This window comes from Acanthaster planci, linkage group LG15 (genome assembly GCF_054643075.1).
Source record: "Acanthaster planci isolate LZ-2023a linkage group LG15, COTS_SCS, whole genome shotgun sequence".
Lineage (NCBI taxonomy): Eukaryota > Metazoa > Echinodermata > Asteroidea > Valvatida > Acanthasteridae > Acanthaster > Acanthaster planci.
The window spans coordinates 4,077,616-4,091,069 of NC_141791.1; the positions used below are offsets into that span (position 1 = coordinate 4,077,616).

Below are 13,454 nucleotides of genomic sequence, written 5' to 3' on the forward strand. Positions count from 1 at the left end.
GGGTCCAAACATGTCATGCACACACGCCAAGTTTCGAATAAACTTTGTCCAGTGAGTGCTCGACAAAACTTAAATCATGCATTTATGTTGCTCTTCTCGGTGGCTCATAGGGGCTGAGGGCGGTAGGGGACGAGCGATGATCTACGTGATATCAGTTAAACAATCAACGTGCAGCTTATGTTGCGTTCGAAGGAATATCAACCACTCAACTTAGCAACTTAATGTGAAACAACTGGCCGACTTGGCTCACTGCAAAACAATTTTGGCGGGTTCATTATTTATTTCAGAGATCAAACTGAATATTAAAAGAAAATTAAAAATAGTATAGCAATTTGGATCTTGGTAATGGTTAAACATTAATGTAACAAGGCTATATGCGACCTTGAAGTTCCTGCACATCTTGTCCTGGACAGAGCTAGCTCTCTGGAGGTCTCTCACAGATGGCCTTTCTCCTGGAAAGGGTCCAAGGCGTTAAACTCAAAAACATCTTGGACAATTTTATGTACATGTGGATCGATTTTCAAATTCAGACGACTTCCAGAAATGGAAATGGCCACATGCACAGGAACATGGAAATTAAAAGCAGAATCAATGGCTGGAATGGATTGACCTAAATGTTAAAGAAACAAATTGAAGAACTTACACACAGAAGCAAAAGAAGATAAACGGGAATCACACCTCTGGGTGCTTTGCGGGAGGTATGTGCTGCGGTGATTTCACTGAAAGCAGTTAGCGTGCTGCAGCGGAACTTATTTTAGAGTCATGTGACTTTGCAAAAATTTACATATAGAGGCACTGTTTCAGTGGAAATATGTAACGAACATTACACATTAGATAAACATCCCTTTAATGAGAAAGTAGAAACAATAAGCTGGATTTTTAGTTCTTTTGAACGATTTAGGCGATGGTAATAAATGGCCTCAAATCGATGCCGGTGGAACCTCCACATTCAAAAACGTAAATAAATAAAATCTATCACAGTGAACAAACCCACAAAAAACATGACTTTGAGTACATTTTTAAGCTGTTAAACCAACTAGAGTTTTGAAAATAAGAAAAATTTCAATTCACACTTAGTACTTCAAAGTTCAAACTTAAAACCTAAAAGAGCTGGGTGGATTCCGTTTACTCTTGACATTTTTCCAATATGTCGACACAGAGCTCTAAATGGAGAGATTTGTTACATGAGTGTCTCAACTGTTGGAACTAAAATGGTGGATTGTTCGGCAGTGCACATGGACATTTAGCACCCAACAGCTGCATGCTATCTCACACAAATAATGGACAGCCATTTTGGTTCCAGGATCCGCTAAAGCTGGGCTGCACTCACTGTAGCTCTGTCTCCGTGGTGCACCCTTTTTCACAAGGTGAGATTTTAGAAGTTTTTCAGTAACTCTTTGCAGTCATTTTGACACTAATTTATGAAAATCTGACTTGCGGTTCTCGCGCAGCCCTCCCCCCAGATGTATACTTTTCCACTGTCGGTTATGCCTTGCTCAATGCAAGCGGGCAGGCATGCGTGCCATCTTGAACTTAAAAAATGACCGTTACAACAAAATTATTAGTCAGATGAAGTTTAAACTCGAAATTTGTACTAATATTAGAAGGGTCTGCACGCGTAGGTTTTTTAAAAAAATCGGGCTTGGGACAACCAAGTTCTAAGCAGGTGAAATCCATCCCATCCCATGAGATGGTCCACAATAACCCGGATCGTTTTGGGTTAAAACGTACAAAAAATAAACACAATATTGCAGACAATTTGGCTGAAATCCACACACCTAAATTAAACCGAACAAAATTTCATTTAAAATCATATTTTCTTTAAAGAAAGCAGCTATAGTACTCTTTTTAGTGAAGAAAACGATAAAAGAGGATTATTTTAAAGATGTGACTTTTTTTGGAAAAGCCTAGACTGCCGCTAAGGAGTCCTAACTCGTTATTGGGCAGAATTTTCAATATTATAATACCCTATTGATGATCACATGATCTAGACGTCTCTTAGCTAAGAACCAGTTTCACGCGTCCAATGGCGAATTAAGGATTGTGCCACGAGAGGGCGCACTTCAAATCTTCACTTAACAAGTTGGCAAGCAGGTTCAAGACCCATAATGTGGTATAAGTTCTCGACAGAGCTACGGACATCACAACTCGGTTGTTAACGATTTTTGTCAATTTTAAAATTAAAAACAACAAAAAATAACCCATTCTTCCTCTGAGGCACATTTTAATTAAGAGAATACTAATTGCTCTGCACCGGAACTTGGCTTGGCGTGACGTCGCGTTGTTTTTTGCCACTGGAAGTAGCAGAGGCCTTTTATGACATAATTCTCCGGTGAGAGGTTAACTACGAAATCCAAAAACCTGTCACTTGAGTAGAAATAATTTGTGGAAATAATTATGCTACGACCAAAGGCCTCTCACAGGAATGAAAAAAAAAATAAATAAATAAAGACCTTAACGCGGACTATCGTGAGTTGACGATGCATTCGTTCAAATCCACCAACTTGAAGCCCGACGTTTCCACCAGATAGTCCATCATGAACACAGAATTCATGTAAGTGTCCGGCAGGTCCGTGTCCAGGGTCAAGACACCACCGCTGTTTTTGACGAGCGCGTCGTGGATCCGCCGTAGCGCCTTGGGAACGCGTTCCACGTCGCGGTATTTGTAGTAGTTATCCCATGTGAGTTCTGCAGCTGAGCCTGGAAAAAAAATAGAGAAGGTGCTGAACGAAGGAGTAATTGTAGTTAAGGGCTAGAAATGTGGGCTTGTGTATGTGGCCATCCAACTCTACCAGAAGCACCCCCTCATCAGTTGAAAAAGAGCCATTATGGTCGAGAGTGTCCATTTTGTTGGTAGTGTTGCGACCGTAACGCGTGCATATCATAGTCGTTCGTGAAGAAGCGAGGTTCTGTTCCGACCAAAGAAGCCTCAGTTTCTAAGAAATTGCGCCCTCTCTCGGTCCATCTCGAGGCTCATACCACGGACGTATATAAAACACCTGGATTTGCAAAGCCGTTGTATGAAAAAGAAGCCAACCTGCGACCATTTTACCGAGCCGAATACAAATGCGTGGGTGGGCTCCCTTCTGTTGACGTCAGGAAGAACAAGGGTGGCATTGCCAGGAAAGCTTTGTATTCGGCTCGGTAAAATGGCCGCTAGTGGATTCAATGACTCTATAAGCTGATTAAGGGCATTGCAAGTCCAGATTTTATTATACACGTCCGTGGCTCATACCACCGGGATCCAGAGGATGAACACCTCAGTCGAGTCAGTCGGGCTTGGAAAAGAATTTGCGGCATAAAAGAGAACACGTGTTTTCTTCGATGATGTAATTACCACTAACTGTATAAAATGTTCAAGGATAGCAAGGTGCCTCCCAAGGGGGGAGCGGGTTAGCGTAGTGGTTCTTTCCTCGCTTTGCACCAATGAGGCCCGGGTTCGAGTCCAGGCTTGGCCCAAGCTTTAAGTGCATTTGGTTTCCAGTCCATACTCGCTCTCGCAGGTTTTCACCCGGTAGTCTGGTTTCCTCCTGCCTCTTAAACTGAACCTTCTTCTTCACTCCGTAATGTGATGCTGATTAATAAAGTGTATGAATAAACGTACAGTTATTGGCGAAAAGAGCCAATTTTTAAAACAACAACAACAGGTGCCTCTCTTGGAATACAATTATCACAAAAGGGGAACAGAGGAGTTCGCTAGTCCTCAGTCTTGGTCAATCTGTCGTTGTAAAACAGGTCCTCAGAACTGGACGTGTAGGTGCTTAGGTCACGGCAGATCGTAAAAGGAACGAGGGAAACACAAAACCTTGCCCTGTGAGACCGAGATAGCAATTATAGACTGTGAAGACCGAGGTGTATATGACACTGTTCATACGGAAATGCCCGTAGCAACTTGCCAATCCTGTTAAACCTTCTTGTTTTTAAAACTTCGTTGCACAAAGTTAACAAATGATCAAATCGTTACAAAGGGACTGACCATAGGGGGCATGTCCCCCAGGAGAAGACAGTGTCCCATGGTGCCTCATCTAATTGCATGTTTGAAATGCACATAGCTGTGCATAATGCAAGTCAATGTTGGTTTGCTTTCTGCTACCCAGACGTTGTTTGTCGTTCTTTAACTTACCGATTGGGGCAGGAAATTCTACAGCAGGTCTAATTATCCTCAGGCCCCTAGCTTCTGCCATCGTTTTGATTGTGACACCAATGTCTTTCTCTACCGTCGGCAGATAGTAAGAAGCAGTGATCCCAATCTCCTCCAGACGCAAGATGCTGCTGATCAGACCCATACGGACCCAATGACCGGGCATCAGCTCCAAGTGTCCCGGGGGATTGTGGCCGTCCTCCCGTATGCCGATGTTGAAGTGCTTGGCCCAGGACTTGACCGTCTCAGGGAAGACCTGCACGAAGTCCCCGTAGACAAACAGCGTGGTGGGAACTAAGGGTTTGTGGGCCAATAGAGTGGCGACTACCCGGTGCGCTCGCTTGAAGTTCATGCCAACGGCAACAGTGACGGCTACTGAACCGCTCTGACAATTTGAGTAGATCTCGCCCGGTCTTCCAGGGGTGTCTGGTGGAGCCTAAAAAAAGAATGATTACCCCAAAATATATTGCACTGGATGTTGGCACTTTAAATAAGGAGAAGAGTCGGAGGACCTTGTCAGCTTACTAGGGGGCTTTCTCAGGCAATGTAAACTCTTAATTGCACCAATTGTAATAACTTACTGGGGTTTTCATATCAGCAAGAACTGTGCTTAGGGGCAAAAGTGTGACGTCGTTTTCTGCAGATATCTCAAGGTTGAAGCTATAAAAGTTACAGTTTTGAAAGAATTCGTGATATTTTACTGTTTCATTTTATTTGGTGATGGACTATTGTTTTAGTACAGTGTGTGGCATTCATATAAATTGGCCAGAGGGCACATCAGTTGCTTTGCTTAATATTTAGACTGGAAAAATTGAAATGGAAAATATCTTCCTGAAATGACGTCACACCATTTGTTGTCTTTATTTGGCAGGAAAAGATTGGGATGTCTTACAGAAATGCACTTTTCAACATGTAATCAAAGGGGTATCGAATCACACCACCATCTTGTACGTTAGCCGACTGCAGCGTTCAGATATGGCCGTTGGTCAAGTAAGTAACCATGCATATTGGGAGATGTCAGCTACCAGGGAACGTTAGCCCTATCATACCACACCTAGTCTCAAGACATGTTCGTGTGGTTGAACTAATGGACAGGAGCTGGAAATTCGCCATGCCCCAATCCAGGGATACCGAACAGCTTTTATAAATAATAGGAAAGGTAAAAATAATTACATAAAGAATAGACTGCCCAGTACTTGTCACGAACCCTTGAAAACCTTGGCTGGGATGGTCCATACCTTGACGGGGTTCACTTTTTCTATGTCATCGTATGTTCTAGTCTCCCCAACCCATTTGATCATGGTGAAGCCTGCCTTCCTGATGTCAGAGCGAATCTTATTTTTGCCTTCCTTTGACCAGCCCGTTGGTTGGCCATCATGGTATTCACCGTAATATCTACCAAAACCAATAAATAAATAAATAAATAAATAAATAAATAAATAATAAACAAAAACAAAACAAACGAAAGCAAATACACAGGGATAAATTCAGTCGTTAGTAAACAATTTTTTCAACTTTAGAACATTGGTGCATTCCTCAATTTAAATGTGAATGTACGAAAGTTACAGTTCAGATGTCGAATAATTCAGTCTCGGGTCATCTTAAGGATAGTACAACACAGAATATATAGTTGCAGCCTGTATTTTCTTAACAGCAGCGACAGCTCCTTGAAATAAATTTCAGCACCGAAGTCAATCCCTTTGCAGGCTCATAAGTCCAGTGGGTGGTCTGGGATATTGGATTCATTTCATACTTGTCGATGTAGGCGAATGCGTTGTCGTCTATCATCTTCCGTAGGATGTCGAACTCAGCGCCCTCAACGTCCAGTTTCAGGATAATGTAATCATTTACCGAAAAGGTGTTCGTGATCCATTTTGACAGGTCTACCACGGGAATTGTTTGTCGGTAGGACAGCTTCCGAACACCACCTAGCAAGGGGGGCAGAGTTGTGATGATTAAATAACTTTTTATACAACAAAAATATGAGAAACGACAGAGAAATTAATGTAGATTTTTGTTCCAATGTATAAATAGAACAGAATAAAAGAAAGAAAAAGGCTAAAGGCCTGCCCGTCACAAAACATGAAGGCAAACAATCGATGTAAATTTCAAACAGTTTTCCGTGTTAGGCACACCTTTTGCTTCATCTTTTAGCTCCTTTTCGGATACGAAGAGGGATCCTCCTCCCCACTGCATGTCTCGTCCGTGGTTCAAACCTTTGTGCGGTCCCCAAACCGTCTCCGAGAAGGCCGTCATGTTACCTATGCGAGGAACAAATGGGTGGAAGTGAACTGGCACGGAGGCCCACAGCCCCAAAGACTGAGAAAAACAAACCAGTTGAACATGGCTCAAATGATAGGCGAAAGAATTATGTCGCCATCACACGGTTTTACCCTACACTGAAGCAAAAAGAAAAAAAAAAAGAATACTCGAGCTTTCATTATAAATTTTACATACCATCTTTGCCCGCTACACCGACAGGACAGTGTAGATGGTGTTTGTCGTATGGGCTGAAGTACGGCGACAGTCGGTCGTCAATTTCGAACGAGTGAATGGTGAAATCCCGTCCCCCGGGGTAGGTCTCCCTGAACAACAGCACGGTGGATGCCACGTTAGCCCCGCAGTCAAGCAGGACTTTTTTAGGTAACCGTGACGAGGATTGGCCCGACTCCGGGTCGTCCTTAGCCCTGCCCGAAGACTGAGAGCCTCTCAGCGGTAAAGCTTGCTCGACTGCATGTCTACGGTAAATCGAATCAGGTGTACCATCAGTCAAACGTGGCTCGGTCTTGATCTCTGAGGGCCTGGGCGCCTCTGACTTCAAAAGCATTCTAGTAAAAGGGTTCAGGGAGATACTCGCGTGGTCACTTGCATGCTTGAAAAGGCAGCATCAGATGACCAATGCGTGTCATTTCGGTATAAAACGTGGCTAGGTTGTATTTTTTTCATAGCGTGCGCCCATGGTAGTGTCCGCATGGGGAGCATAGTGGGTTCTACTCCCCCCCCCCGATATCCACCCAGCAAGCTGCCAAGACACCCACCAAACCACCCAGCGAGCCACCCACCTACCCTCCATTTTTTCGTAACGCCATGGAAGCATCACTCCACTTAAACTTTCTGCCAGACACACAGAGAGACAAGTTGAACAGTACTCACTGAAGAGAGTGTTGTGACACTGTACCACTCCTTGTCCCCCGGCCGTAGAGAAAGTTGACCGAACCCCAAAGCAAAGTGGACGGCACAAGGCCCATGCAAAATCCCATGGCAAGCACCACGAATGTCGACGGATGTGCCCAACGCATTGTTCCTTGGAGGTAGACAGAGAGAGAGAAAGACTGAAGGTATGATTGGAAAGGGGAAAAGACCCGATTTTTTCTCACTAAAGCGTTACATTCGAAGTAGTCAATAGCCTCCGAGCTGGACCAAGAGAGGGTGCAATTTTATTAGCAACGGGGGCTCCTTTAGTAGTAACTGCGCATTGCTGGTTCATATACACGACTATTAAACGCAAGCGTTGCAGTCGCATTGCTACCAACAAAATGAACACTTCCGACCTTTTCAGTCTAGGAGGGGGTGCTCCTGCTCTGGGCGTATAGGCCCAGGACTTAACATTTTTTTGCACTGGTACGGACCGAGGAGGCAAAGTTCATATCGTCTTTTTAAGTTGTCTTACAGTTCACGTTAACCTGGATATTGTAGCTAATTTTAGGGGGAAAAAATGGCACTTATAGGCATATCTTTGCATGCACCTATATCCCCCACAAAAAGAGTACGCTCCATTCACTTATGTGCACGATTATCACGTTATATGACCTACGCTAAGACTGGAATTATGCTCATTCATCACATGACCATTTCAAGATAGCAGGGGGTAACCATTTTCGGATTTTTTCTTAAGATGGAAATTTTGTTTCTCTAAAGCTTCTGAAGCTCATCCACGCGTATTTTGCCATGACGAAAATTTGGTGGAATTATGGGGAAGGAACTTACTGTCTGTCTTTACCAACAATGTTCAACACTGCACCACAAAACAGTATGACGGATTTCGTCATATCAAACAAAATACTTACACTATGCCCATGCCAATTATGTTCAAACGTTGGTTAATCGGAATGCAGATGCACCTGCGCGCAACATTCTCCAACACTCACAATAAAAGTGGGCTCATTTCCACTCGAGCGCATCCGTTGGGATTGAATAAGGCCTTAAGCATAAGAATTTTCTCACAGCGTTGATTGTGACCTTCATAACAGTTTGTTTATCAGTCCTCCGTATGTAAACCTGGGGTGCCGTTGCCATGCTGCATGTGGGTCACGCGTCTGCGGTAGGTGATTTTTTCAGCCGGCGGATAAAGCCATTTTCATAACACATTTAGCAGAAAACCTTGCAATATGCATCATCGACATTTTTCTGAATTAAACATTATCTAAACCCAAACTTGGCAGAAACAAAGCTGTTGAAAGTGACCACAGACCTGTACATCCTATTTCAGGAAAAAGGAGAGAGCATTTCCACCAGGGGTCTATATCTGTGGCAAATGAATTTCGCTACTTCAGTTTGAATTCTCCATACTAGAGACACTGTTGCTACACCTTGTGATTTGGGGGCAAGCTTTTGCTTATTTACATAGAGATGCCTTGCACCAATACACTGTTTTTCAATGGATAAAAAGGGCACAAAGGAACCAGTCCATTCCAGAGATGGCGGCCGCTATGCAAAAGCTTGCCCAAAATCATGAGGTATATAGCAACAATGTCTTCAATCTATGGCATTCCAAATTTGTTATATTAATGTGCATTGCACATAACTCGGTGTACCAGATTCATTCCACTTCCTCGTAAACTCACAATGGGCTCAGGCTGGAGGTGACGTCACCATTTCTCCAATCGATGTAAAGCAGTTTACTCGAAACTATACCCATACAATGTCACACGGCTGTGAAAACAAATTTCCCGTCAATTTCAAAGGTGTACTATTTGTATGTACAGTGCTTAGCTAGCCTGGCTCTTTAGGTAAATCGTTGTTCAGTGAAGCGCCCTTCTCATAAAACACACTCTTGTTGGAGAATTAGGTCGATTAGAACTATATATAAAGACTCGCTTGCGGATATTCGAAAGATATAATAGAACAAAAATGCGCATTACCCTTCCCTACGGAGAGCTCAACCCCTTCGGCCAAATCCTTGATCCAGTTGACGTGCAACGTAACTACTCCACAGATATTTGAAAAGCACAGGTGGTAGGCGTGCCAACAGAATGTATTGATTGGCAGCCGCGCGGGGGCGACATTGCAGTAATGGAGGCTTTGCGTGGTAGCCATCATGCAGGGCAGTTCTCTTGTTCCACAGCTGATAGGCCTATTCGGTAACAGTTTGTTCAACATAGGAACCCGGCGTTGAAAAAACGTCAAGAATTGCCTTTCCAAATTTAGTTGCCCTGCAGAATTGGCTTGGTACGAAAGCCCACTAGTGCCATAATGTATACATTTGCAAAAAAGAGTGAACTATATTGTTTCAAAGTTTATTATTACAGGATACAGGGGCAGAAACAGGATTTTGGCAGGCGGCACGGAGGGGGGATTGACAGAATTTTTTCTCGTGCCCCAGTCCTGTGTTTGTTGCCGTTTTGACCATTTCCTTTTCATTATTTTCAAGATGTATTTTTTCATTAAATATAAAACCAACTTGAAAATAGGCCTATGTATTTCAAATCAACTAATTTGATAAAAGAAATCACATAAAATATTTAATTTCAAAAAACAGTGTTTGAAGATTTAAAGATTCGTTAAAAAAATTATTCCATTTTTTAAAAGTCGGGATTCAATGTCACAAACCCTCTCTCCGGAGTCGAGTGTTAATATACAATGTTTCTAACAGTAGAGTTTGTTGTTATGAGAAATGTATTTTCTCAGGTTCGTTTTCATATCTCGTAACACGAACTTCCGAGAAAATAAAGCTTGTAAAAACCGCACTTTGAAAGCTAACGAACCTCTAAAACCTACCCTGTAAAAACAACCCTTAAGAGTTTTAACACATTTCTCAACACATTTTTGAACCCACTGTTTTGGCACGTTTATAAAGTTCGGCATGTTTAGTGTTATGCGTTGAAGAATGTGTTGAAATGCTAAGCGGATTCTAACAGCTAAACATGTACAACAGAAAAGCGTGTAGCGTTTAAACACATTCCTAAACACATTTTAATAAACATGTCATGGGTTAAACGTGTGGAAAAATGGGTACAAAAAGTGTTAAACTCTAAGCGTTGTTTTTACAGTGTACCCTCCACTTTTTGCACATGTATATTTGATGGCACCACAGGTCTTTCGTGACTTGATGCACGTGCAACATTTAATTTCCCATCATGGAAGTCAACTTGTTATTAGAAATAATCCAACCGACGAACACACATACGTGCCGAGGAGAGATTATCTCTTCCTCACCAAACCTTGTCTTTCAGTCAATTTGCATTGTGGCAAGTTTTATGTGTGTGTTCATTACTCCCACTCCTTTGTACAGTATTTGTGTTCTTCATTTCAATGTGTTGCTGCTCGTTAAGCACAACGGTGCGGTGGTAGCAGTCCTCAGTAGCGAAGGGGTTAACATTTAAGAACTGGTGTTTAGTGTGCTGTCTCTTCTAACTACAATTCACACACGACATCATTCACTGGCTACGTCGTGCAAGGTCGGGGTCAACACTGTACAAATTGTCAATACACCGTCGGGAAAATTCGTTATTACAACTTAGCTTCGGCAAAGGCGTTGCTGAACGGGACAGTTTAAAGATCAATTTTGTCTTGTATCAATCTTTAACACTTCTGTAAGGTGTGTACCTAAAGCCTTTCTTTGTGCACTCCACCAAAACATTAAGCCCCCTTAAAGTCAAAATGAAGCAAATGACAAGAGTACAAAAATAGGCAATGTGTATAATAAAATCGATTATCCTTATTAATTTTGTTTTCTGCTAGTGCACCCAGAAAGAGACTGGCGTCTTTTCCAGAATATTAATTGGAAAGAATCAAAGAAAGCACTCAAGGCAGGCAAGTGAAGAAAAGGATAACGGTGGGAAATTATCTTTATATAGGACTAAAAATCGTTCCAGTTGTTGGGATGTCACAACGAAGTCTTACGAAATCGAACAAACTTGTCATCAGATGATCAGACAAGCAAAAGCAAAACGTTTTTTTCTGAATGACACGGTTCGGCGTAGACGAGCCGAAGTCGTCGAACGCTCCTCACTGTAAAATAACGCGTGGTTATGGTTTGATTTCGACGGAGTAATTGTTGACGGTGTGTAGGTGCAGGGGGGGGGTCACCGAGACAAAAAAGGTAAAGAAATCGGGAAACTAATGACAAATATCTAAAGTAGGTGCACCTGGCCCCCGGACAAATTCCTTGATCCAAAACCACAAATCTGTGAATTTCAATGACAAATGTTATCCAAAATAGCCGGGAAAACGTATTGTGTACAGCCTATATGTGGAATAGAAATGAAACATCCTTACTTTTGTTAATACATACAATACATCACTTGACTTGATGGATATGCACTCTGATGTTAATAATTATGTAGTTCGAAAAATTGTTGATTTACGATGAATTATTGTAGAAAATGTCGATGCAAAAGCGACAAATAAACGAATGAAATGAACTCACCACAATACTGTACCGCATAGACACTCTCAGAACAACTACGTACTATAGTGAGGGGAAGCCAAGTAGTAAACGGTGCCTAAACATGAGATTCTCTGCTGTGGCAGATTCCTAGCCTTGTCCAAGTATGGTATACGGTCAAAGGCAGCGTCGGCGCTTTTTTATCGAGGGAGATTATCTGACCTCAAGGACAGTTACCGTGTAATAACCAAGAGATAACGTACTTGTTAACAATTATTGCTTCCTGATATAAAACGCTAGGGCTCCGTGATGGCTTTGGCTACACTAACGGTCAAAGGGCACCCGCGGTGAAGCCGAGGGACAAAGGGTACCCGAGGCGGAGCAGAAAGCCATGTTGACCATTTGGTGGAATGCACCCTGATAAAATCTTAGGTTCGGTTAGACTGGTTCCCGTCCCGTTCCTGTTCCACTCGTCTTACGGACGTCCTCCGAAATTAGGGACCGGTAGCGGGTGATGAAACCCGCAGATTCCAGCCGGTTTTAAGTAAATGAGGAAACGAAGCCCACTCGATGCACAAATCAAGCAGGAGTTGATAGAATATTTTGCCTTTTCTTCTTCGTTATCGAAAATGACTTGACCATAATTTGTTATACAAAATAACCTCTGATAACCATAAAATAATAAATCGATCATATGCATTGAAAAAAAAAATGCCACCGAGTCACTGTAATCAACAGAAGATGAGCAATTAAGGATTAGGTTTTTGTGTGTTATTCGCCTTACTGCGGGAACGTAATTCATGTTAAAAGCATCGCTATTGGCCTCAGTCAGAAATTTTTTTTTAATAATTATGCATTCAGGGATAATCGCTTAAGTTAATTATGCAGCCCTACCGGTCCCTATAATAGGGACAGGGACCGGTCCAAGGTCTACAGATATAAATAGATCATGGTGCAACATGTCGAGGGTCACAAGGAATGCCCTGGGTAAATCGTGTGTTTAGATGTACATACAGGTTGTTCGAGTTAGAAGTTACTTTGAAAGTATGCGAGCAACTCAAAAAAATGCATAGAAAGGGAGTAACATGTATGCAACAAGCAACAGAAAAATGTATCTCATGCGTGAAGACATGGCCGGAAATACCCGACCATCAACGGTGCTCTACGAATATAGACGAGACCAGTTCCGACTATTTCGCCCATTTTCGTAAACTGGAGGAATTCTTTCGGTTTTAGTCACGTTAACCCTGAGTGATACTGGACCCTTCATTGGACAGGAATAGTCGGAATCATCGGATCTGGTATCCAGACCACACATCTCCAACAATAATTAACGCATATTACCAGCGCGGCTATCCATTCTCGTACTCAAGGTTACACAATCACAACGCAGCGGACACGATACATCAACTGTGTGAAAGATCAGCGTTATCCAAGATTTTTTTTGTTGCCCGAAACATCGCCCTTGCCGTTGATGGAAAAAGATACGTGTGTGCCTGATGCATATCACGTGATCAATTCGCGACCAATCAAAATTCATTATCTATGACCGTGGTTTAACAAGTACACTTGTACGTAGTGCAATGCATTCACGTAAACATACACGTGTGTCTAGCTGACCTACACCGAGGGACAAGACTTAATTCCAACTACTTCTGTATATAAACCATTCCGTGTTTGTTTTACTATATCTCATAAAATTACCCA

At 42.4% G+C, this 13,454-nt stretch overlaps 1 protein-coding gene across 3 annotated transcripts; it reads right to left on the reverse strand.

The window, feature by feature from the left end:
- Nucleotides 1–238: 238 nt before the first annotated feature.
- On the reverse strand, nt 239–12,009 carry LOC110988447 (uncharacterized). Of its 3 annotated transcripts, none has more exons than XM_087146831.1 (8): nt 11,790–12,009; nt 7,295–7,445; nt 6,599–6,879; nt 6,277–6,402; nt 5,895–6,069; nt 5,380–5,536; nt 4,124–4,577; nt 239–2,700 (listed from the first exon to the last, which is right to left on the reverse strand). In XM_087146831.1, exons 2-8 carry the CDS (start codon nt 7,438–7,440, stop codon nt 2,465–2,467), a joined length of 1,575 nt encoding a protein of 524 aa, XP_087002957.1. In that variant the 5' UTR covers nt 7,441–7,445; nt 11,790–12,009; the 3' UTR covers nt 239–2,464. The 3 variants fall into 3 exon arrangements, with proteins under 3 accessions (XP_087002957.1, XP_022107634.2, XP_087002958.1); XM_022251942.2 differs by lacking the exon at nt 11,790–12,009 and adding an exon at nt 9,283–10,243; XM_087146832.1 differs by lacking the exon at nt 11,790–12,009 and adding an exon at nt 8,209–8,921.
- Between the last annotated feature and the right edge of the window lie 1,445 nt (nt 12,010–13,454).